Source organism: Microtus pennsylvanicus, chromosome 15 (genome assembly GCF_037038515.1).
Source record: "Microtus pennsylvanicus isolate mMicPen1 chromosome 15, mMicPen1.hap1, whole genome shotgun sequence".
Taxonomy (NCBI): Eukaryota; Metazoa; Chordata; class Mammalia; order Rodentia; family Cricetidae; genus Microtus; species Microtus pennsylvanicus.
Window position 1 is genome coordinate 29,143,777 of NC_134593.1, and position 25,839 is coordinate 29,169,615.

The window sequence follows — 25,839 nt, forward strand, 5'->3', positions numbered from 1 at the left end:
TGTGGGGGTGTGGAGAGTATCTATATCGGTTCCCTGGGCGACAGATGCCAAGATGAGAGTTTGCGGGCAGGAGAGTTCTTAGGGAGGGCCAAGTGGGGAAAGTGGGCATGAATGGCATCGCTGGGGAGAGGGCCAGTGATGCAGCCGCAGTGAAGACCTTTGCAGAGCTGGCAGGAGCTGCAGAGCCAGGGAGGTCCTTCTGTCATCCGTCCACCAGGGAAATGAGAACGGGAGCTTGGCTCCACCTGTGTATAGCATCTTTCTGATTTCTGTTTGTTTTTTTTCCGGTGCTTTGACGTGGAGTGGGATTGCTACCCTTGAGAGACTGGCTCACCCTCTGGGATGGCTATTCTTAGAAGTGAAAAACTATCCCCTCCCCCAATAAGTACGGCTTTTTACATTTATAGCGATCCAAAGCCTATGCTTTCGAGTCATTTCTTTTGGACTTACCCACTATGACCCACCCCAGTCATGCCTAATGGAGCAGGTCAGGTTCTGACACTGGGGAGAGGGACATCCTAAAGCCCATTTAAACGATTCAAACGGGGCTGAAGGAAGGGCCTTGCTTCACTTTCTTTGCTAATATTTTCAGTAGAAGTCACAACAAAGGCTCTTGGTAGGGTTCCCCACCCACTCAGTTTCCTGGATGACTGTGCTTCACCAAGTGGCCCTGTGTGGCACATCTTCTGCCCTTGGGATACTTTTCTTTTTGAGGCTACTGGGATTTGATCCCAGGGCTCCATGCATGGGAAGCCCATACTCTGCTGAGGCACTTCTGCTCCTGTTTGTAGGGATGCGTGAGTTTGGAGTCCCCCTTTGTGGCAGTCATGTGTCTGTGAGACTTACAACTTAATGAAATAAACTTATCACTCACTGGAGAAGGCCTGCCCTGAGGATGGGTGTTAGTGTGGCCCAGGCAGCATGTCCAGAAAGGTGCTTAACTCTCACCGTCAACAGCAAGGTAGGAAAGGCGAGTATATACTTCTGTCCAGGAGGGGGCGCCTGTTGACACATCACAACATTGACTACAGAAGGCTTTTGAAAACATTCTTAGAAAGTGCTCCTAAGCTAATGTAAATGAAAGGGAGGGATCAGAGATGAAGAGAAGGCAAAGAAATAAATGAATGGCAGGAGGCAGAGGTCTGAAGCCAGAAAAGGGGAAAAGTCCTAGGTTCCTGGAAGGATGACGTCCCATGTTGGAAGGAAGGTGTGACAATTCTGGAAACTCTTGTCAATAACTCCTATTTTACCCTACAGAATAGAAAGGAGAGAGGCAGGGGGAAGAAGGCTTGTTGAGGAAGGGGAAGGTTTGCAAAGGTTTGTAAATCGGGAAGAACATAACTGAGGCATAGTTGTAGCGTAAATCAGTGAATGGATTGGAAAGCTGGGAAGGAGGTTGTTAGAAAGCCTTGCGAAATGTCCAGCTGCTGAAGTGAAGTGCTTCTGGGAGAGATAAAGCACTGGGGTGAGCCCCAGGCCGTGGACGGCAAGACAGGATAGCGGTAAGCACCCGGAAGGGGTAGCGTTTAAAGACTAGAAGCCAAAATGTGCTGTAGTTCAAATGTGTGGTGCTGGCTCTTGTCTCTAAATGGTCTGAGTAGAGTAGATGATGATGAGCCTGAACATCATCAAGGGGTGAGGGGTGGTACTGATAGGGAGCTGGAGAGGAAAACGTGTCCTGGAGGCTGGATGACTCTTTTTATCCACACGCCCCGGGACGGTGTGGGAAATGATCACACGGGTATCTAAAGGAAGACAGAACAAACTGCACAAAGACGTGCCCTTTTCCTAGCAGGTACCCTCTGATAAGCCTCCTCTCTGAGTAGGCATGCCAGGAGGAGGACCGTGAGCAGGTCACACTCAGCTTTCCTTTGAGATCGCAAGACCACATCCTCACCTCAGGCCTGATCTTTGTATTTTTTGTTGTTGTTGCTGCTGTTTTTGTTGTTTGTGGGTTTTTTTTTTCTGGTGTTTATGGATGCCCTGATCCACAGGCCAGGGCCTCTTTCATTCAACAGACTACCGTTGCTGTAAGTGATTGTCTTGGGGTTGATGACTTGGCTGTATTCAGTCCTCCATCTGGCTACAGCACAGCAATCATATGATCAGATGTGAGGGGTTGGGTCTAAGGCAGGCTCTAAGGATTTGAAACGTGCATTCAAGACCCATCAAAGAACAGAGGTCGAGCTTACAAGGCACAGCCTTGAAGACTCACCGACGTACCACGTAATCTTCAATCCTAGTCTCACGAGACTAGCTCTGACCCACGACAGCCCTTCAGCTCAGGACCTGCTCTCTGCCCTTTAGTGTCTCTTCCTTCTCATCGCAGTATCTGATATTAAGCAAGTGCATGCCTTTCCCATTAAACCGCATGCTGCTGTGTGCGGCCTGGGACTAGCATGCAGACTGAGATCACCGCTTTGCACATGGGAGGGCTCGAAGAGGTTTAGGATTTGGCAGCTTCTCCACTCACCTTCCCTCAGAAGAAAACAGCTAAGCCACCACTCCAAACCTGGCTGAGACTCCTATTTTTTTTCTCCTCTCTAATCCCCCATTGATATTGCAGTAAGATAGCCAAACCCCAGAGACTGGCAGCATCTGGCCTGGAGAAGACCCAGAGACTGTTTGTTGACTGAATGAGCGAATGAATAAACGAATGAGCAGGATGTCCAAGAAACAGGACTCAAAATGTCCTGCGGCTGCTGCAGTTTTAGGGGAGTGTGAACCAAAGAGACAGTTTGCGGCAAGGAAGGGACATTTGTGTTCACGGGACAGACAGAAAATGCGGGCAGCAGAGGGAGGATATCTTAGCGTGGGGGAGGGTAAGCACACAGGCTTTGGATACAGAAGAATCTGGGTTGGGATCCAGCTCTTGCATTCACTAATTGTGCAGCCTTTGATAAGTAGCCAAGCAAACTTCAGCAGCCAAGCAGGGACCTAGGTCACAGGGCTGGATTAAATGGAACAGTACAAGTTAGACATGCTCACAGGGTGCTTGGCACCTGGTGAATGCCAACACTGTCCCTGTCCTTGTACAGGCTCAGTGGCACCAACATCTAGGAGAGCAGGATACCTGGAGACAGAGAGCAGAGGCAGGAAGTGTTTATCCACCCTTTCCTTCCTGCAGACCGGCTCAGGAAGCTGTGGGGCAGTCAGATATGCCTGCCCTGAAGCTTCCTTTGGAGGTGCTTCCAAAAAGAGAGGCTGGAGGCCAGCACTAACTGTGATCTCATGGTTCTTCTGCAGTTCAGTGGCCCCAGGGACTCCTGGATGGCAGCAGGGACGATCTGGAAGGGATGCCCTCACTGAGCTGGCACTCACTGGCACCTTGTGAACTGTCGTCTTGCAATGCTCTGTTTGTCGTAGTGGGGATCGAGCCCAGAGACTTGCTCATCCTAGGCCAACTCTCCACCATCATCTTCCAGTTTGGGTGAAATGGGCTAAGCTTTGAGCTAGGTGGTAGCGGGATCAGCATCTTCCTACCGCCAGCACCTTCAAAGTAAAGGAAGGAACTTGGAGCTGGCAGGTTCAGACTCTCTGAGGAAGAATCTAAGGTGTCTGGGTCTTGTCCTCAGAGAGTTTAACAGAATTCCCCTTGGTTATGACAGCATTTGCTATTTCCTGGTCTCTAATAGGCAGCCAGGATTGAAAATGAACTAGTGTATGAACTTCTTTTGACCTCCCTCCCTTCCTCCCTCCCTCTCTCTCTCTCCTCCCTCTCCTCCTCCTGTACTTTCCTCTTCCTCCCCTTCTCTTCTCTTTCCCAGTACAGGGGTTTAAAAGTAATGTCTTGGGCATATCAGGCAAGTGATTTGCGATTGAACTATACTCCTACCCCCTCTTTTTTGCTTTTTAAAAAATATTTGTTTGAAACAGGATTTCATATAGCTCATGTATCTGGCTTTGAATTTACTGTTCAGTGGAAGATGACCTTGAACTTCTTGATTCTCTTGTCTCTACCTCCTCAGTGCTGTGATTCACAAGTCTGCACCACCTTACTTAAATTTACGCGATGCTATGATCAAACCCACAAGTTTTAATGCACTAAATAAGTACTGTACCAAAAGAGCCTCATTCTCGGTTCCCCCTTTTAAAAAAGATTTGTTTATTAACATACTTTATGCATATCTGTATTCATGCACACCAGAAGAAGGAATCTGATCTCATTACATGGTGTGTTTGCTGGGATTTGAACTCAGGGCCTCTGGAAGAGCAGTCAAGTGCTCATAACCACCAAGCCATCTCTCCAGAACCACCTTTTTCTCATGTTTTATTTTGATACAAGATCTCACTGAGTTGCTGGGACTTTCTTTGAATGCCCTCTATAGCTCAGTCTTGCTTCGATCTTGAAAGTCTCTCTTGCCTCAATTTCAAGCAGCAGAGACTCTGCGTCTGTGTTCTCAAGTCCTTTATTTTCCTGGGGGGAATTCTTTGGAAGAAATTAAATAAAGTTGCAAACCCAGGTGTGGCTATTCAAACGCAGCAGGAGATCTAGGTTCTGAGTGAGACCCAGAGTTTTGTCCTGAGCTCGGTCCTTTGCAGCTGGAAAAAAACTGCAGCTATGGAGGCCGGGAGCGAGTTCTTCCTCTGAATTTCTCAGGTCACACAGGACGGGGAGGCAAAAGGCTCCAAGGAAGTTTTCTCTCTGAGCCTTTCTGAGTTTGCACACTCTCCAGTGCTGCTGATCTGTCTCCACATGCTGAACCCAGCCAGCTGTTGGCCTTTTTGACTCTGCATCTGTCTGCAGCTTTCTCATCCTGCCTCTATAGCGTCCCTTGAAAAATAAGAGGAACGGGGAAAGAATTGTCCTTGAAGTTCCCACTCTCTGCCTTAGAATCCTTTGGAGGACAACCTCTCCTGTCCTTCTTTTCCATCCCCGACCACCCTAAGTAAAAGCACCTCCTTGGAACTTCCTGGAACTTTCTCCAACTGCCTCCCCAACAGCCAACTGCTTCCCCTGTCCTGTACTTCCTCTGGGAACATTCTCCAAGACTCTCAGGCCCATTCGAGCAAACATTGTGAAGAGTACCCAGAGGGACCTCTGCCAGCTCCAAAACGGATCGAAATCCCCCAGCTGAGGCCAGAAGCAATACAAGAACTAATGCCATAGACCGGGTAAGTGAAAAGGGCACTTTCAGCTTCTGGTGTGAGGTTCCATAAGCCAGAGGAAACAGAGGAGAGACTGAGACACAGAAGCTATGCCTAGAAAAGTGATAGATACTCGTGTCGAGGATAGCATTTTCTAGCCCTCCAATTTCATGCGATTTGAATACATCGCTTATAGTGTTTCGAAGTGTTTTGTCTCTGAGCATAAATACTTCTTTAACCCTCTTTAAAAATAGCACTGGAATGTTTCTCATTCCTGGGACTCAGGGCTCGGCAAAGAGCTCGAGAGACCATAGCATGCCTCAATTCTGACAGTCTTAGCATGTTGCCTTCCTTAGAACAATTTTATTTTATGTATCTCTGTGTGTGCCATATGTGTGCAGCTATCCACAGAGGCCAGAAGAGGACATTGGATCCCCTAGCTGGAGTCTCAGGCAGATGTGGATGCTAGGAACCAAATACCCATCTTCTGCAAGAGCAGCAAACACTCTTAACCCCCGAGCCATCTCTCCAGTCCCTTATTTTCTTCTTCAGTGGCATCCTCTTTCCTTTTGTGAAACAAAAAAACAAAACAAAACAACAACAACCCCCCCATTTCCTCCCACCCTCAGAAGTATGGGGATCCAGACATTGAATCTGTTCGTATGAGGAGAAAGTGAGGTTCAACTTTCCAGCTTGTCTTTTTTGCTTCTAATCCTTGTGCTTTTGATATAAAAAAATAATGTCATTGATAAATCCATGACAATTTAATGACAGTTTCCTCCTGTGTTTTCTTCTAAGAGTTCTGTACTTTTTATACTTAGATTTAAAACTGTGACCTGGTTTTTATATATGGTATATTCTTGGACATGTGACTCTCTGACTTTATAGTCAGTAACGCCATGAGTTGAGATGGTGGTCTTTGTTTTATGTTCTTAGTATCTTTATTGCAAATAATTAGACCACAACACATATAAAGGGTTATTTCTGAACTTATTATGTAGATCAGGCTAGTCTTGGACTCACAGAAATCTGTTGCACACTTTGTCTTGGGCTACCAACCCAGATTATGACATGGAGACTTATTAGTTATGAATGCTTGGTCTTATCTTAGCTCTTATTTTAATCTGTTTCTTTTTATGTTTTGCTTTGGGTTTTTTTCTTTTTTCTTCCTCTCTCTCTCTCTCTCTCTCTCTCTCTCTCTCGACTAGATTTTTCCTTCTTATTCTTTCTATCTGCTCACCCTGGTTTTTCCTCCTCTGCCTCACTATTGGCCATTCAGCTTTTTATTGAATCAATCCAGTGCCTTAGGCAGGCAAGATGAAAAAGCAACACATCTTTACATCATTAAACAAATATAACACATCTTTGTCACAACATTTCCCCCTTTTTGTCTAAATAAAAAGAAAGGATTTAACTTTGATAGGGATCTACCTGTCTCTGCCTCCTATTCGCTGGGATTAAAGGTGCACACCACCACATCCAACCCTAATTGTTTTAATATAAGCATTTCCTGTTTCTTTTTTTAAACAATTATTTATGTGAACGTGTGTGTGTCTGTGTATTCATTGCAGATGACAGAGAGGACATCAGATATTCTAGAGCTAGAATTACAGGTGGTTGTGAGCTGCCCAACATTTTGTGTTCTTCTTAACCATGGTGCCCTCTTTACAGCTCCAGCTTCACTCACTGTTTTTGTTCTCTCTCTCTCTCTCTCTCTCTCTCTCTCTCTCTCTCTCTCTCTCTCTCTCGGCAGGATTTCTCTGTGTAGCCTTGACTGTCCTGGAACTCATTCCATAGACCAGGCTGGCCGAACTCACAGAGATCTGGTTGCTCTGCCTCCCACACGTTGGGATTAAAGGTGTGTGCCACCGCTACGCAGCCATTCACATTTTCTTACAGTGATTTGACAGCATGACCTGTTTTCTCTGTATCCAGTCTGCCTTGGTATATTGTACTTCCTTTTCATTTCTTTTTGGTTATTCTCTGGTCTCCCTCCTGATCTGTTTGTCTGTTTACTGGTGTGCTGTTAATGGACTGAGGATGTCCTTTGGGGATAGATAAATTGCCTAGCAGGCATGAGACCCTGGGTTTGATTCCCAGCATCACCAAAAATGTGTGTTATTTCATTTCAACCTGCTTGTGATTTTTTCCAGCATTCCTCAGGCTTGCAGCAAACACCTTTGCCCACTGAGTCCTTTCAGGAGAGGGTTGAAGGCTGCAACTATGATCATGCTATTTTCTAGTTTTACTCCATGGAATTCAAAGCCCATGCTGTAGGATTTCCACATTTGATATCCATTAAGACTTGCTTCTGTGGCTTAACATGGTATATGAGAGAATATTCCTGTGTTTAGTTGGGGAACATGTTTATTATCCTGTTGTTATGTGAGCTGTTAGGTTTATATTAATACATTCAATTGGTTTAAAGTATTGTTTGGTTCCTCTATTTCTTTATTGAAATGGCCCAGTAGGTAAAGTCACTTGGTGCCAATCCAAGCCTCATGATCAGAGTTCAATTCCTAGAACCCAGAGGAAACTCCCATAGAAAAGGAAACTCCCATAAATTGTCCTCTGAGCTCCCCATGGTCTGTGCATGGTCTGTGTATCCCCCACAATGAGTAAATGCAATAAAAAAAACTTCAAAAGTATGCTATTGAGTTCTCTGTTATCATCATGTTATCCATTTCTCTAATTCTGTTAATGTTTGAAATCTCCATATATATAGTGTATATATATATATATATTTATATAAAGATATAACATATATGTGTTATATCTTTGTATTAGTCTGTTGTCTGTTGCTAAAATAAAATACTCAAAGATTGTTACTTTATAAAGAAATGGGAGTCACTGAGCTTATAGTTTTGTGGGTAGAAGAGCATGGTACCAATGTCTGCCTGGCTCTGGAAGGGAACCCTTTGGTTGCCTCATGTGGTACGCGGCACCAAAATGGCCGATGAGGCCAGATGCGAGAGAGCTGCCTCCCAGACTTGTTCCTTTATAACAGTCCTCTTGTGACTAACTCCTGCCCAGGACAGGGCCCTTAATCACTAAAGCATTGCCATTAGTCTCCATCTCCTTTGGTTTCCTCATAGTTTTGTTTTTGGTTTTTCTTGTTGTTTCATTGTTTCTTGAGACAGTATCCCTTTATGTAACCTGGGCAGGTCTATAACACACTATTATAGCCCAAGTGATCCTCCTGCCTCAACCTCTACCAAGCACTGGGATTAATGGCAAGTGCTACCATGCTAGACGATGCCTCCTAAAGGTTGTACATTTATTTTCTTTCTCTCTTTTTTTCAGTTTTTTTTTTTTAGAATTACTTTTATTATTTTATGTTGTCCACATTTGTGCACCGTATGCGTGCTTGGTGTTGTGGAATATATTTTTAAGATGTGTTATATTTGTTTGTGCTATGCAATATTTGTTTAATGATGCAAAGATGTGTCACATTCTTTTATGTTATATTGTTTAACTCTGTGAAGCTGTGTTATTTTGCTTGCCTAAAACATCTGATAGGTCTAATAAAGAACTGAATGACCAATGACTAGTTAGTCAGGAGAGGGGTAGCTGGGGTTGTGAGGCAGAAGGAAGAAATAGGAGAGGTGGGGGAAGGAGCGAATAAAGTAGAAGAAAAGGAGGACGCCAGGGCAAGCCACCCTACTAGCAACAGAGTAAGAAGGAAAAAAGATTTATAGAATAGAGAAAGTTAAAGCCCAGAGGCAAAGGTAGACAGGATAATTTAAGAAAAATTGGCTAGAAATAAGCTGAGTTAAGGCTTCTTTAAGAATAAGTAAGAATAAGTCTCTGTGTTTTTATTTGGGAGCTGGGCAATGGGCCTCCAAAGAATAGAATAAACAAAACAAAACAACCCAACAACAACCCCCCCCCCCAGGCAAAGGTCAGTTCTCCTTCGCCCAAGATGCTGTGGTTGTCAGGAAAGGGTGGAGCCGGCTCTCTCAGGCACCCTTGCGCCCTTGCTGTAGGGGTCAGTTCTCCTGAGCCCATGACACAGGGGCCAGCTCTCCTGCTGCAGCTGCAGTTGACAGGCAGGGCCAGCTCTTCTGGGCCCCTGCCACTGGGCTAGCTCTCCTGAGACCACAAATTGAGCGATTTAAATCTAAAATAGTCACCAATAGTCAATGACTTATTCTGCCATTTAAAAAGGTTGTTTTTAGCTCCCCCATGCCATTTCCTCTCCTCCATGTGATCAGCTGAGATATATATATATATATATCTCAAATGCTATACATATGTATATATATTTATATATATACATACATATATATGTATAGCATTTGGTTAACTTTTAATCTCCTTTTGTGTATATTGTACAGATTTACTATGTAGGTTACATAAGACCTCCCAAAGTTACCAATCCAATTTGAATAGATGCACATAACTTCAATTGCTTATAAAAACATGTTCTTATAGGGCTCTATGTTGTCCTCCTTTTGTATGTTATTACTGCCACAATTTATATCTTTAGGTACGGTATACCTAACTAAGGACACATTTACGGTTCTTTATATTTAATGTCTTCAAATCTTGTATTTTAAAGGGGGAGTTGCATACTACATGAGAATAAAAAACTTTTAATTTTATTGTTTGCCTCTAATGGAGATCTTCATACCTATTCTGCATCTATTTTCACCTTGGTTTTCATGCTCACCCGAACATTTGGTTTATCATCTCTTGCAATATAGCCCCGCCGATGGTGAAGTCCATCCTCGTCTGTTTCCTTAGCTTCGTGGTTAATTTCTCCCTCTCAATTTGAGGACAGCCTTCCCGGATATAGAGTTTTTGGTTGGCTGCTTGTTTCAGCACTTGAACTACAGCATCCCATTTCCGCTGGACTTCCGGGATTCCTCGTGAGGAGTCGGCTGCTAATGATTATTGAGGATTCTGTACAGAACGAGTTACCTCTTTTTCTGCTTCTTTCAAGGTTTTCTTTGCCTTTGGTCTTCAGTAGTTGAAATACATATCTCGGTGTAGGTCTCTTTGAGTCTGTCCTAAGAGTGGGTGCTGATGCCACGGGGTTCACAGATCTATTCTTCCTCTATTGATGTCTTCTGAGTATGGGTTTCACTCAACACTGAGTCTTTCGAATTATATATAAATGAGTTAGGGTTTTATATTAATGTCACAAATCCAAAGAGAAGTATTTTAATTCAACCAAGAAGTTGCGATACAATATTTAGATCCACATATTATGTTTCCATAACATACAAATATTTTCTGTATTGAGTATAGTTGACAATTTGCTACTATAAAGTCTTATTTTAAATGTCATTACTTAGAGAAGTACTTAATGTTTTAGCAATAGACTTTTAAAGGGGGATTTCATAGTTGATGAATTGACAATATGGGGTATTTGGTTTATGGATCATATTCCTTTATTACCATTTTCTCAAAAAATTCATATACTTTTTTTGGGTTTTTTTTTCGGTTTTTTTTTTTTTTGAGACAGAATTTCTCTATGTAACAATCCTAGCTGTCCTGAAACTAGCTCTGTAGACCAGGCTGGCCTCGAACTCACAGAGATCCACCTGCCTCTGACTTCTGAGTGCTGGGATTAAAGGATTGTACTACCACTGGGCCAAACACAATTTTTTTATGAACCTATGCAAAAGGGTATAGCAAGCTATCATTTTCCTCTCTTATTTCAAAGTAGAGGGAGTTCCCTCTTCATGCAGTATGCTGGTTCTCTGTCCCTTAGCATTTTTTTTATTTAAGTGTGAAAGAATTTCTACACATGCATACCATGAATTATATTTTCTTCATTGGATAGTAAAGAATCTATACAATTGCCTATAACAATGGAGCTGTACACAGAGTACAAGAAGAACAGGGATTCTTTTTGTATCAATCTCATCTCTGATTAGTGGCAGAAGCAGAAAGTTGGCAGACAGATCCTAGGACTTCACTGCTCATCACAAGATCTCTAAATGCTCACATGTGTTGTAACCTAAAGCCTCCTTGGAAATGTGACTAGCTGGAGTGATTGTGGAGGTAGAAACTTGCGGGGTTAGTTTTCAGTGAAAATACTGAGCTGGGCGGTGGTAGCACATGCCTTTAATCCCAGCACTCGGGAGGCAGAGGCAGGCGGATCTCTGGGAGTTCGAGGCCAGCCTGGTCTACAAGAGCTAGTTCTGGGACCAGCACCAAAGCTACAGAGAAACCCTGTCTCGAACCCCCCCCCCCAAAAAAGAAAATACTGTAGTTTCCTCAGCTCCAATGGTGTGTCATTTATTATTTCATAGGAACTCAGAGTAAAAAAAAAAACTTGGCCAGGCGGTGGTGGCCAGAAATCCAGCTGCCATATTCCCCAGACAATACCATGCTCTGGCTCTCGATGACCTACAAGCTTTGTGAGCCCAGGGACAGCAATTGGTCCGTCCATATACCACAACCTGGCATGTAACTAGATAGAGAAATGGATGATGGATGGGTGAATGGGTAGGTGGATAGATGGGTGGATGAATAGATAAATGAGAGAGAGAGAGAGAGAGAGAGAGAGAGAGAGAGAGAGAGAGATAGGTTAGATAGATGAATGGGTGAGTAGATAGGTGGGTAGATAGATAGATGATAGATAGATAGATAGATAGATAGATAGATAGATAGATAGATAGATAGATAGATATAGATAGGTTAGATAGATAGATGAATGGGTGAGTAGATAGGTAGGTAGATAGATAGATGATAGATAGATAGATAGATAGATAGATAGATAGATAAATAGATAGATAATGTATGGATGTATGTAGATGAGTAGATCTGAAGGTGTGGTTAGCTTACCCAAGATGAGCGCTTACTGCATTCTTGCAGTGTAAGTTCTTAGGTTGGGGGAGTCATGCATGTTTGGCAAGCTTCAGAGCATGAGACTGAAAAGTATGCTCAATTTGTAGGACCGAAAGGAAGAATTTCCTGCTAGAGTTGGGGTCCTGGGAGCAGAATGCAGAAAAGAGTTCCACTGAGAAGCAAGAGACACACCCTCCCATCTCATGCTCCCAAGTGAGGGCTGAGGGTGTCGGGGTCTTTCGACTTGTTCTTGTGATGGGGTGTGGTGTGACTTGGCAGTTACTGGAGCAGAAGCTAGGGGTCCAAAGTCCCCAGTCTCTGGGATCAACAGGGTAGATCACGCCTAAATAGCCCCCGCTGCAAGTTCTAATCAAAATTCCATACCTCAAGCCCAACTGAAGGGCTACTTCAAGGGACAGAAAGCTTCATAACAGGAACACTACCCCCACCTTCCCTCAGCCCCCACCTCCCCCACCCCTCATCTTTCCCATAGCCACCTGCCACCCCCACCCCAGATTGGGACAGACCCTGCTGCCCACCTTCAAGCTCTATGCAGCCCCCTTCTCCAGACAGAGTTATTTTGGGAGCGCATTGTGCTCAGCACAGTGCAAGGCACAGTCAGGCACCCTCTGTCCCCCGGTGACATTTTAGAGCTGGTCTCTGGGTGGTGGCCCCATCCCACATAGCAGCAGCCCCTCTTACATAGGGTCGCCCTCTCCAACCGTCTCCACCTTCTGGTGGCCCCTAGGCTACGGAGATAGGTAGCAGAGAAGCCGAGGTAAAGTAGACCAGTTGTGGGACATAACTCAGCTAACCCCCCCCCAGCCCTCTCCAGTCTGGACAGTCTTCTTCAGAGCTGGCAGCCAGAACAGGAGTGTCAACAAAGCTATGTCCTGCCAGGGAGGGGCCTCAGCCAGGACAGCAAACAGAGTACAGCTTGGAGCAGGCTCCAATCCTCCCAGAGTACAAGCAGCTGGGTAGTGGATCAGTGGCTGGAGCCCACCAGGAGGACTCTGGAGTGGGGCCTAAGAGGGGAACAGAACCCCCGCGTGGGGGCACTGGGTCACGGCATCACGCCAGCTTTGGTTTTCTTTCCTTCAGTTGCCAGGGACCATGCCAATGAAGATGTGCGCAGTGGCCCTTTTCTTGAGCATTCTTGCGGCCGCTGTGTGGTTGGGCCTCTCAATGACAACATCCGAGTCCTCTGGAGGAGGTGCAAATCCTGGAGGAGAGGAAGAAGGAAAAGGATGTGTTCCTACACTGTTGCCGAAAGCGGACGTTCGACTATGCGGGTAAACAGAGCGGGCAGGGTGGGGAAGGGTGGCCTCACGGAGTGTGCATCTGGAACTCAGTGGCACGGGTGTCTTAGCCAGCGTTTGCAAGAGCAAGCATAAAGCCTGGAGATCACCTTGCCGGGGTGCGGATGGGGCCAGAGGGTGGTGCTCAGGGGAAGCTAGTCATCAAAACCCACCCAGAAAGCCCCCTCCCCAAGGTTTCCAACAAAGTGGCATCTTAATGGAAGAAGCCCTGCCCGTCTTCAGAGATTACTTTTTCACCAGTCGGGCCCTGTGTGTTTTGCCAGGGAGCCTTCCAGGGAGTGTGGCCCCAGCTGGAGCTGAGCTCTCTTGATTCCTTTCAAGGCCACACGGTCTCCTCACTCTGGGTTGGCACCAGCTGCAAACCTCAGAGTTCCGCAATCTCCCCAGAGCCAATAGATTGGAAAAGTGAGTCTTTATCTCTCCAGACCCCTGAGTCACCCTGAGGTTTTCCTTGCCACTTTTCTGCCATTTTCTCTGCAAGTTGCTGGCTGAGGAGACTTGACGCAAACTAAAATCACCTTAGGAAAAGAAACCCTAATTGCGGAATTACCTCCATCAGACTGGCGTAGGGCTGTTTACTTGATTAATGATTGATGTGGGAGCACCCAGCCCACTGTGAATAGTGCCCCTCCTAGGTACCACTGATGTGGTCCTGGGCTGGATAAGGAAGCAAGCTGAGCAAGCAGTGTTCCTTTGTGGTCTCGGCCCCTCGGTTCCTGCCTCGGCTTCCCCAATGATGGGCTGTAAAATGTAAGATGAAATAAACCCTCTCCTCTCCCAAGTCGATTTGGTAGGTGACCACAGCAACAGAAAGAAAAGTCGGACTTTTCCTAAACAGTACCACCAGCTAGGGACCAAGTGTTCAAACACGTGAGCCTCGAGGGGACATTTCTCATTCAAACCTCCAGACCTTTTAAGACGTGGCCTTGGAAATGAAGCTATGTCAGGTCAGCCCCAGGACAGAGCAATAACTTCGGTGTGGGATCTCTGCCGAGGAGGCCTGCTTAGCTTAGTTTCGAGCCTTGACTGCAGAGCCTGACCCTCTGTGGAGTCTGGCAGGGAATTCTGGAGTGTTGAACTTAGAAAGATTTTCAGGGCAAGGCCTTACCTACATCTGGTAGAACCTAGGCTCAGTCTCAGAACTGGAATCCATCTGACTTTGGTACCCTCCATGGTCACAGCAAATGTGCGTGGGGTCCTGCGAACCTTCCCCACAATGGGGAGCTTCTCCCAAAGCCATGCAGAAGATCTCAGCCTTTCAGAGTTCCCCCTTATCTCCAGGCCTAGGATTCTTCTTCAACTTTGGCCTGTTTCCCCTCATTTTGCTTAGGGAACTGCATACGATATCTATAAGTTCTTTCTTCTTAAAGAAAAACATTCTTAAGTGCATGCAAGTTTATAGACACCTTGTCCCCTGCCAATGCTTCCTGGCATATCCTCCCATGTGAAGCAACATGACGTCTTCACACGCTGGACTGGCAGTGCCCTTTAGGTGAGGTGGGCAGGCAACAAGAACACGGAACTGCCACCCTATCCCCTGGCAGGTCCCATCAAGCAGTTTCTATGGCACTGAACCCATCCACCAAACAAAGGTGCTGGAATTAATGGTTTAACCCTTTCAGTTCCTCTAGGATAAACTGGGAGAGATCTGCTATGGGGTGGGGAGGCCCTCTGTTTTTTCCTCCTTCTGATTCTTAGCTTTTCCCAAGCCCCTGCCACATGCAGACTGTTTCTCTTGTGCAAGACAGCATCTCCTCTGCCTCCCTCGCTTCCTGCTAGCTGCAATGATAGTCCCGGAGGCAGAGCAGAAGGGAGTCAAATAGTCTTCAGAATGCTGCCACGAATATAAATGCAAAAAGAAACAGGCCTTTAATCCCAGCACTCAGGAGGCAGAGACAGGTGGATCTTTGTGAGTCTGAGGCCAGACTGGTCTATAGAGTGAGTTCTAGGGCAGTCAAGGCTACACAGAGAAACCCTGTCTCAAAAAAAACAAAACAAAACAAAAACAAAAACAAAAAACACCAAAAAACAAAAAACAAAATGAATGAATGAAAACCCATCCACTAAGATGTCTTCAAAATCTGCCCAAACCATACCATCCGGAAAGAGTGCTGTACCCATACAGGAAGTTAATAGAAACAAGTAACACGCCCGAAGCATTGGTTCGGCCAACTCGTACTACTTCTTCCACCTTCCGGGACCTCAGCAACCAAGTCTGGACGGTGGGGGTGCCCACCCACCAAAGCACCCTCTGTACCACAGCAACCCATGGGCTCAGCTGCCTTTGTCCAAAGCTGAGCCTCCAGAGCTGCTGGACGGATGGGGGACAAGGGGTTGGGAGGGCCACATGGGGCCCACTAGGAGGCCGTCCTCAGCCTCTTCTCAGTTCTGCTCTGCAGGAACTCTCCTTAAATTACGTTCTCTCTGGTATCGCCCCAGCAGAGCATGAGGGACCGGTGGACTGTTGTAGGTAGCTGTTGTCTATTTGGGGAATAGCTCAGCTGCACTGGGCTACTAGGAAAGGCTAGGGACTATAACACCTGCTCTTTGTATGATAAGAATGTATGTGTAATGTCCTGATAGGCCCAATTCGATCTTTCTTTTTTTCTTTTTCTTTTTCTTTTTTTGCATTGGCAGGGTCTCCATCTGTAGATTCAACCAACCATGAATTGGAAATGTCTGGGGTGGGGGGATTACCTCTGACCCAGATACAGTCACACATTTATAAGCCAAGCACTCAGAAGGTTGAGGCATGAAGACAAGAGTCCCAGTGCAGCCTGTCTCAAAAAGAAAAAGGAAAAAAGGCAGGGATTATGGGAGCATAGCTCAGGGGTAGAGTGCGTTCCTGGTATGTACAAGTCCCTGGGTACCACACACACACATAAACCTATGCACACACATAAACATATATACGCATACACATAAACAATATACACATGTGCACACATACATAGATATACATATATACACAAATACACATGCACACATAAGCAATATGCTCATAACTACATGCACATGTATAATATATACACAAATACACACATGCACACAGACATTGCTTAAGTATTGAGTATGTATAGACTTTTGTCTTCATTCCCTAATTGCATAACAGTTTTGCTGTGTGTATCATGAATATAGACATGATCTGACTACACAGAAAGACGTGTGTGTCAGTGCAGACATACTCCTTTTGTCTTTTGAGGGACTCACATATCTGAGGGTGTCCATGGACGAGGTGTCGTGGAGCCAGTCTCTGGGGATACTGAGGATGACTACATTCCTCCTGGGCCACCCACAGTGTGCCAGTGTTCTACCCACTGACTGATGCTGTATCCCCACGTCAAACCTATGAAGCAGGCACCAGCTCTGTTACAGGCCAATGACATCAGGCAACTCTTGGGTCACACAGCTACCTAGTGGCGGGGTTAGGATTTAGTCCCATAGTCCCACCCAGCTGCCCCTGTCCAGGGGTATAGACTCTAGCCTTGTAAGCCCCAGGAATGGTTGACACCCTGGCATAAAGTGGCTTGCTTTCTCTTCTCCTTAGGAACCTTGACGTTTTCTACATGGAGTTGGGGAACGTCAGCTGCAAAATTATTCCTAAGTGCGATCTATACAGACAGAAGATCACAACATGGCCGCAGCCGATAGTCAAGTTTCCCGCAGCCATGGATGTGAGTGGATGGGGTTGACTGAGGAAGGGATGGAGGGGGGTCCTGACATGTCTTTGGCTCACTGGTCTTGGTGACTTGGAGCCTTATGCAGAGCCCCCAGGGCCAGGTTTGCTTAGAGCCATTGCTTAGAGCAGTGGTTCTCAACCTTCTTAACGCTGCAACCCTTTGTTCCTCATGCTGTGGTGATCCCCCCCAACCATAAAATTATTTTTACTGCGACTTCATATTTGTAATGTTGCTACTGTTATGAACTGTAATGTAAATATCTGATAGGCAGGTGGTCTTTGACAACCCCTGTGAAAGGGTCATTTGACCCCCGAAGGGGTTGCAGCACACAGGTTGAGAATGATTGGCTTAAAGGTTGTGTGAAAGCTATTATAAATCCCTGTAGGATGGGACCTTTGGACTGGCTATTAATTCCTTACTTCATTAATCCCAAGGGAGTCTCCCACTCTGTGTTGCTATTGCTGCAAGGATCCACTAGATGGAAGTGTCGACTGCCAAGCTCCTGATCTCCCTCCTGGGAGGAATAGGAGGCCAGTCAGGAGAATCTGATCTCATTGGGTTTACTTGATTGTCCTTGGATGCAGACACACAGCAGAGAGGCCATCGTCTTGGCCACACCCTGAAATCTACAGTCTCAGTCTGGAGGTGAGGGTGGAATTGAGAGAAAAGAGACTTAATGCAACCGAGGAGTATCAAGACACAAGAAGGAAGGATTGGGGGAAGCAGAGGGCAGAGAGGAGAAAGGGGTGTGTACTAGTACAGACCTAACAGACCCGTGAGAAGGTAAAGCCGGGGGTACTGTGAGTGCACCAAGTATCACTTCATGCATCTATGCCTATGCCATTGGCCCACTCAGTTCTCTCAACAAGCCTAGGGACTAAGTATTTGCTTTTGTAAAGGGGTTAGTGGTAAGTCCCAGGATCCTGACTGGATTACATGTTAGTCCCCAAACCAAACAGTGGCTTCAGTTCTCCACACTGAGGGGTTGTGGGGGGGGGAGTAGCAAGGGCTGTTCTGGTGGATGTAAGGATCTAGCCAACGCTAAGCTGGGCAGTGCCAGTGCCAGGCTCAGCACATAGATCTGTTCAATATCCAACTCTAGAACCCTTGGGCTCCAGCAGTCAATCACTGCCCAGGGATCTGAGGAGGACACGAGGGATCATCCTTAAAGAGGGTGGTGGCTGGAGCTTCCTTGTAGAGATCAAGGAAAGAGACAGCTATAGAGAGAGTAACGAGAGGGGCAGAGAGGAAGTAGATGCCATATTGGAACAGCGTACCTCAAAATCTAAGCAGGGGTGGGAAAAACTTGAGTCTTCAGCTAGAGGAGGAAGGCATTTCTTCAGAGTCCACAGGGTTGATGGAAAAAGGCAAGAGTTGGCACATGGCTCCACGAAAACTATACCTCTTTTCCAAAGTGGCTGAATTTAAGCCATCAAAGTAAGAACTACCAGGGGACTTGCCCAGGGAGATCCCGCCCCCACCATGCCAAGCAAGCTCTGAGGCCTGGGCAGGAGTGCCTCAGGCATGGGGCAGGTCTCTGCACCCTCATGGAGGTCCCTGCCCCGCTACACATTTGCATAGGCTTCTCCCATAGTTGCCCCTTGTTTCCCCCTCCGGGAAGACTTTCCTGACTGCTGGCTCTGAACCTCACTTCCATCCTTGCTGATGTCTTGCTCGAATCTCATTAAATATCCTCTGCCTTCTAACCAGAACATCTGCACTCCCTCTGTTGCCCAGCCTTATCCTCATACCACAGCAATCACAGTAAACACGGACTCACCTACAGCACCTGCTGGCATGGTGGATCCTGTGCTGGGTGACTGGGTAAGAGGGAGTGAATGAAGAAGTGGATGGTGGATGGATGGATGGATGGATGGATGGATGGATGGACGGACGGACGGTGGATGGATGGATGGATGGATGGATGGATGGATGGATAGATGGATGGATGGATAAATAGATGGGTGAACATATAAGTGTACAGATGGATGTACAGATGGACAGATAGATAGTGAGTAGATGGATGGACATGTGGATGGATGGATATGCACATGAATGGATAGGTGACTGAGTGGGTTAACAGATTGATGAATGGACAGATGGCAGGCACAAAACCATACCTTGGTGTATAAGCTATGAATGGTAAGCCCCACTGCTTGCCCATTAAGCTGTCTGGAGTCCTAGGCACTGTTGAGACCAGAGACTCAGGAAAGCATTATCTTCCCAGGTGGAGTTAGCTCAGAATGGGAAGGGAAAGCAGGAAGGGAAATGGAGAAGGTCAGGGGTCCTCCAAGGGCAAAGGAATTCAGGAAGCAGGATGCCTCCCTTTGATCTGTGGCTGAGAACTGAGGGCCAAGAGCAAGCTGGTTAGTGGGTGCTTTTCTCCCCTGGTGTTCCCACCCCGTGTTCCCTCTCCTGGTGTTCCTTCTGACAAACATTAAGTGGCCAGCATTTTAAAATGCATCCCGTTCTCCAGCCAACGAAAACTGAATAGCGCCGAGAAGCGTCTTGACTAAGGCTTATTCTTCACTTTAAATCTAACCAGCTGGAATCCTCTCGAAAGGAACAAATTGCCCTTAAGTGGGGAGTATGTGCTTGCATTAGAGGGATAGAATAAAAGCCACAGCACTCTGTCCTGCTGTCCCCTAGGTTTCCAATCAAGATCCTGAAAGCCAGTGACCCTGAATGTTCTCCAGAGCCGAGCAGGCACACCCCCCTGCCGCCTGCGTCTGCAGCAGCAAGTCTGTGTTGCTGCCCCCTAAGGACCACCTCCTTGCCAACATTGTGAAGACAAGTTTCTCAAGGGCTAGCAATCTGGGGACAGGCACAAGGCGCAGGCAGCCACAGACTGCCTTCAGCAGGGCTTAGCTCTCACAGGCCTACCCCAGCCTTCTCTTTCCACATGGAGGAGGAGCCTGCTACAGTCGTGGAAGATTTCACTGTGGGATGACACGGGGCTTCAGAAACCCTGGCTAATTCTGGGCAGAGCGAGCAGCATGGCTCCTGGTGGAAGGGACAGATTCACGGGGTCTGGAATCAGGCCTTCCAAGCAGAGGGGAAGTGTACATGTATACACTGTACCTGTAGGCATTTGCTCGAGGGTCTGTGACCACACAGGCTAAGCCATGTTAGTAACCTAAAGAGATTTGCACACTGTGTTCTCTGCACCTGTGTGTGTGTGTGTGTGTGTGTGTGTGTGTGTGTGTGGTGTGTGTAGGGGCGTGGTGCTGTCGGAAACCTTTACATCTGACCTGCATCAAAAGAGAAGGACAATAGAGGGCAGCCCACGAAGAAGACTTCCAGCGAGCCCCACAGACCTTAGAACTCACCGGATCACTAGAGTAAGGAACTCCCAAAGGCCAGGAAGTGGAAGAGGGGGCGCTGCCAGCTCTGGGGTGAGGGCCCTGTGCACCGGAGTCTCACCAGCAGAGCCCCAACTCTGGGGCATAGAAACGATGTGGGAGGTACCCTGGGAATGAGTGGGAGGGCTTTGGGTGCGGAACACGAGGGATGGATACTCAAGCTGTCGGGTATGACAGGAAAGGATAGTGAAGGAGAAGGTGAGAGGCTGCAGCAGCGGGGAGGGGTCATGGCATCCTTGTCCTCTGCCTTCCCTAGAAAAGAGAGGGAATCCTACCACCCTAGAACAATAGTCTAAGAATGGAAGGTACATGTGACAGGGTGAGGGGACCACCAGGCCATCGACACACCAAACAACGGTTTAGGGAAGAATTGGCGAGATATTTACTCATTGCCTAGCACCTAACCAGAGCTTAGTGAATGGTAGCAAGTTGTATTGGGTGTTATTGTCCAAAGGGACTGGGGAAGGTTTGCAGTTTGTCTTTTGAAAGGCAAAGGATGGAAAAAGGACCGCTTTCTGAGGCTGTGGGATGCCTGTGTGGCTGGAGGCAAGAGCTAGGAACCCATGAGGGCAAGGCTACAGAAGTAGGGGTGCCAACAGTCAGAACTGAAGCTGGGTAGGCAGATGAGAGCATCAGTCACAGACTGGGACACATCCAGGAGACTCTGCTCATTCAGGTGTCATTGACTTCTTAGCTCGAGTGGTCCAGCCTGTCTGTGTCCCACTTCAGCCTAGGCCACATGGCCATCCGTTGTCTGGGGGCCACTTCTAGATGCAGCAGAGCCAAGTGGTGAGGAGGGGGGCCAAGAAATTCCCCAAGACGACAGGTGAAATAAGTAGCCCCAGACAGCAGACAGGCCCGTTGTTCTTTCACAAACAGAAAACCTACCCTGAGAACATCCACTAGCGCTTCTGCTAGACTCAGGGTGCCATTCACTCGCCGATGCATGCATCTATCTGTGCAGCTGTCATTCATTCATTTTATCCGTGCGTCCATCCACATCTTCGTTCGTCCAACCCTCTGCTTATTGGAACTAATCTTGATGGAGGTTTGCTTTCTGCAGCTCCTGCCAGACACTATTTCAGGAGCAAGGGATGCAGACAGCACACTACTGTCCTGCCCAGACATCTCAGAATAAGAAGGCTCTTCGCGACTGCCGTTTCCACGCTCCTTAAACACTGAACAGTGAATGAAACCAACTATAGCGGAGCTGGGAATACAGCTTCCTATAAACCATGTGTAGTAGCACATACCTGTCATCCCAGCGAAACTCAAAGTCATCCTCAGCTACGCACTGAGCTTGAGGCCAGCCTCAAAAAATAAAAACAGGCCTCCAAAACTAAAACAGAATAAACCACATGCTTAATGAGCCGTGTCTTACTGCAGGGTGACAACTTCGATAAGCCCCTTGGTCTTGACCTTTGACATAGTTCTCTTCATTCCTCCCCAACCCCCTGCCAACATCTTTCTTGTTGAACTCAGTGTTTTAGGACTTGCAGGACTTCCAGCCAGACCTGGGTCTACTCGGGATCCCCAGGGGTCCCTCAAATGACCACCCCAAGCACCAGCTGGTGCTTGCTCCAGGAGCGCAGCATCTGATGTCTGATCTCAGCCCAGGCTCCCAGGCAAGGGGTGAGGAAGCACTAGCAGATGTTTTTCAGATCAAATGATGTCTCTTTGAACAATCGTGTGGGCCGCTTGCATGGAAGGGCACATGGGACCCGAGAGAAGAGTTCAGTGGGTTTGCATCTGGTTGAGGCAGGAACGCGTGTCTGTGTCTGCGGCTCTTTGCTGCCCACAGTGGTCTGTTGAGCTTCAGTAAAGGCTTTTTAGAGTTTCGAACATCTGCCCAGTCATTGTCACAGTCATCTGAAGGGTTGAGCGCAAGCATCTCAAAGGCTACAGAGACTTGCTGGTTGCCCTCACTCGAGAAAGAAGCTTCAGAGAGGAGTTCTGAGAAAGGCTTTTGCAGATTTTTTTAAGAGATGTAGAGCATTATTTATTGTTCACACTTGCACAGTTGGTGGCGAAGGGAGGCAAGGAGCCGAGGAGGGACAGTGACAGGAGGCAGTGCAGTGTGGAAGCTTGTTTGTTACCCTGACTTTAAAGGTTTCGCTCACTCTGCAGGGACCAGTGTGCCCCATCCAGTTGGGGAGATCATTGTATATCACGAAGTCTGCCTGACCCTAATCACAGCCTTGTGGGCATCATAAACAGGCTAAACAGGTTTCAGGGCCTCTCTTTTGCAAATGAGGAAACACAGTTGCAGGGAAATGGTTAAATAGACTTTATATTTTAGATCGGTTTTAGGTTTGCAGTAAAATGAAGCAGAAAAATCAAAAGTCCCCCTCCCCCTCCACTCCTATGCACATAGCTGCCAATATCCATCTCTGTCACCCGGAGCTGGTGGTGTACAGTCTATGGCTTTGTGGTCTCCTCATGGCATGTGGCCGCTGTTACAGAGTAACCCAGACAGAGTAAGCTCACCACTTGAAGGATACTTTGTATTCTTCCTGTTTATCCTTCCTCCCCCCTAACGTGCCTGGCAACCGCTGATCGCTTCACTGTTTCCAATTTGCCTTTTCCAGAGTGTTACATAGTTGGAATCATTTGGCATGTAACCTTTTCAGACTGGCAGAGCCTCTGCTGCCACCAGGCATCCTAACTCCTGTGGCAGTGTCTTCTTCCCCTGCAAGGGTTCAGAAAATGACATCTATCTTTGCTCAAGCCAATGACCAGCTGCCCTGGGCTCAGCTTTTCCTCTGAAGATTGCTCTTCCTCTAAATGGGACATTTCTACCAAGACTTTGGTGTGACCAGAGGACCACCCCCTTCTGCCCTGGGGTCAATTTCAACATTCCTTTTTCTTTTTGTTTCTCCAATGAGAATATGAACTTCTCCAGGGCAAATGTCTATATTCCTGGGAAAGAAACAAGATCACAGGTAGTTCTCATGGAGCGAGATTCATGCTGCGATACAGAGCAGAGTGCAGGCCACTGGGAGTTTTGTCCCTTGGTAATAACAGGGTACGCGTTATGATTTTCAAAGCACTTTCCCTGTTATGACAGTCTTTTCTGCATGCTCTATGCCATACTATAATTTCGTATTTCCTATCTCAGATCAGTCCTCGTAGATAGGCTAGATAGGTGTGGGGCTCTGTCTGAGGGAATCTGAGATCCAGAGAGGCCCAGGGATTCTCCCCCAGATGCCCCAAGAAAAGACAAGTATGGTCTGGGGGTAAAACTCAGTTGGTAGAGTTCTCGCCTAGTAACACTCCTAGGTCTGATCCCCAGGAGTGAAGAAAATCAAGGGTGGTGTGTGTGCCTATAATCCCAGCACTCAGGAAATAGAGGCCGAAGGATGAGTTCAAGGACATCCTTGGTTACATAAGAGTTCTAGGTCAGCTTGGACTACATAAGACCCTGTCAAAACAATGCACATTAACCTAGAGCCCTGTACTCACTGCTTGCTGCCTCCAGGCCTTATCTGAGTCTTGTCACTACCCCGGGACATTATTTTCCTACAACAGGGAGACCAATGCTCTGATGTACTGACTTCTAAGTCATTTGCTATTCCCTCCTCCTTCCATTTTTACCATGCCCGGATGTTTATATGGAGATATTTACCGGCCCTCCTCCATGCTGCCAGCTGCTGAGCTGAGTGCATCCTGAATATAACCACACTTAAACCCCGATGCCACCTTGTACAGTAGATTCTAGGAGACCAAGGTCTGGAAAGATTCCTCAGTAGGAGAGTCTGGAGTGGAGCTCCCATCACTTCTTACTGCTTCCTGTGGGGACAGTGAGCCCCGCCACACTGCCACCTCCCGCTGTGAGTCTGGAAGAACCCCACACTCCCCCCCCCCCCCCCCGCAGCCTACATGGCCCAGTCCCTTTCCAGAGTGATGGAAAGAACACAGGCCTAGATGCCCAAATGTCTCTCTCCCCAGGTTCAGGGGAGAAGCCAGGACAGGAAAGCAGAACAGGTAGATTGCAAGGTTACCCCAGATCCCAAACACGTTCCTTTACAGATATGTGATTGCAAATGATCACAAATGTTCCATAAATGTCAAGTGTCTTAACCGAGGGACAGGTGGAGGAGGCTTGGTGCGGGACAGAGGTGTGTGCACTCTGCATTTCTTTGCTGTTTTTGGGTCTGCAGGGACAGAGTGACATTTAGACATAAAGACCTGTGTTCTTTCCACCACAGGGGAATGAAGAGGAAGTAGACCATGGGGCTCCGGGAAGTGTGGCCCCCCAGACTTACCGCAGGAAGGTGTGGTGAGGGAAGAGAATGCAAAGGTGCTCTAGGGGTACAGTTCCCTAGCCTGCTTGTGGGTAGGCAGAGATGGCCTTCTGCTCAGTCTGGGGCCGCAATGAGAAGAGTCACCACCAGGGGGAGATAGGCGACCGTCATCCCGCCCCAGATAACCCAAAACTCACTGCTTGACTGGGGACATCAAGGCAGGAAGGCCCCTGCTAGTTGGTGGCCAGTGAGGAACCCGTAAGTGAAAGCAGAATTCTCCGTGTGGGTCTGGTAGGAAGTGTTAGGTCGCAGGCCCTGGTGGGTCTCTCTCTTCCCCAGTCCAGTGTGAAAATGCATTTCTGTTATGACAATACAAGTAACTATAAGTGGAATTCTTTCCATTTAAAATGCCCCTAATTAGCCCCTAACTCCTGATTAACTGGGTAAAATGGCTGATAGGAAGAACAAGAGGTTACCTCCTGCTGCCTACCCCGGATCACAAAGATTTTGGAGAAATGCGCGTGGCTCCCTGCTCAGCCTGGGCTTCCCCAGCCTACAGACTTCCTGAGGGGAAGCTGTGAACCGTGAAAGCTGCCTGCCTCAGTTCGCGGAGGAAGCTCTGAGCCAGGGACCCTAAGAAGGTTTAAATCTTGGTGCTGCTGCCTGGAGCTCTGCCACCTCGTGCAAAGTCCCCAGTCCCCTAAGATTCCTTGTTCTTACCCTAGAGTCCCGAGACTATCCCTTTCAAGGTTAGGAGCCCAAGGGCAGTCCTCTGTGGAATCCTTCTTGGTCCCGTCTGGGACGTTTCCCCCAGTGGGTGTCTCCCTCTTGCGGGACACAGATGGCTTCCGGGACCCATACTCTCTGGACTGGCCTCTTCCTCTCTTATTCATTCCCCTGTCTTCTCTCTAGTTGTCTCTCTTTCCCTTGGGTGGTCTTACCCACACACCGATGACCTCAATCGTCCTGTGTGACTCTCTTGTGTGGTACGTCCAACCCCAGGCATCCAATCCCCTTCTGTGCCCTCACCAAACCTGCTCCATCCTCAGGTTTAACTCCACGGATGGGCGGCAGGTGTAGCTTCTCCGTCTCTCTCCCTGTGCCACTAGGGCACCAGGGGAACCGACTAGAAGCTGGCTACTTCTCTCCTCATGGTCCAGGCTTGAACGGTTGCCAGCCCTTTTTTGACTTGGATTGTTGCCACAGTCCCTCACCCATGTCCTTGCCACCACCACTTCTGTCCCCCAAGGCCCGGCATGTTCTCAGTGCAGCCATCAGAGGGAGCCCTTAAACCCACTGATCCTGATCAGTTCAAACCTTTGCTCAGAATTTGTCATGCTTCCCT

General features: G+C 47.5%; 1 protein-coding gene across 3 annotated transcripts in view; it reads left to right on the plus strand.

The window, feature by feature from the left end:
* The first annotated feature begins 4,947 nt into the window (after positions 1–4,947).
* Positions 4,948–25,839, plus strand: part of Pebp4 (phosphatidylethanolamine binding protein 4) — a 221,428-nt gene continuing 200,536 nt past the window's right edge. Inside the window, exons 1-3 of one of the 3 annotated variants that reach the window (XM_075949160.1) lie at positions 4,948–5,115; positions 12,991–13,181; positions 16,756–16,882. In XM_075949160.1, the coding sequence (XP_075805275.1) occupies positions 13,003–13,181; positions 16,756–16,882 (306 nt within the window). In that variant the 5' untranslated portion in view covers positions 4,948–5,115; positions 12,991–13,002. Of the gene's footprint in view, positions 5,116–12,809; positions 13,182–16,755; positions 16,883–25,839 lie in introns of those variants that run through there. The other 2 variants (XM_075949161.1, XM_075949159.1) reach the window with 2 other exon arrangements.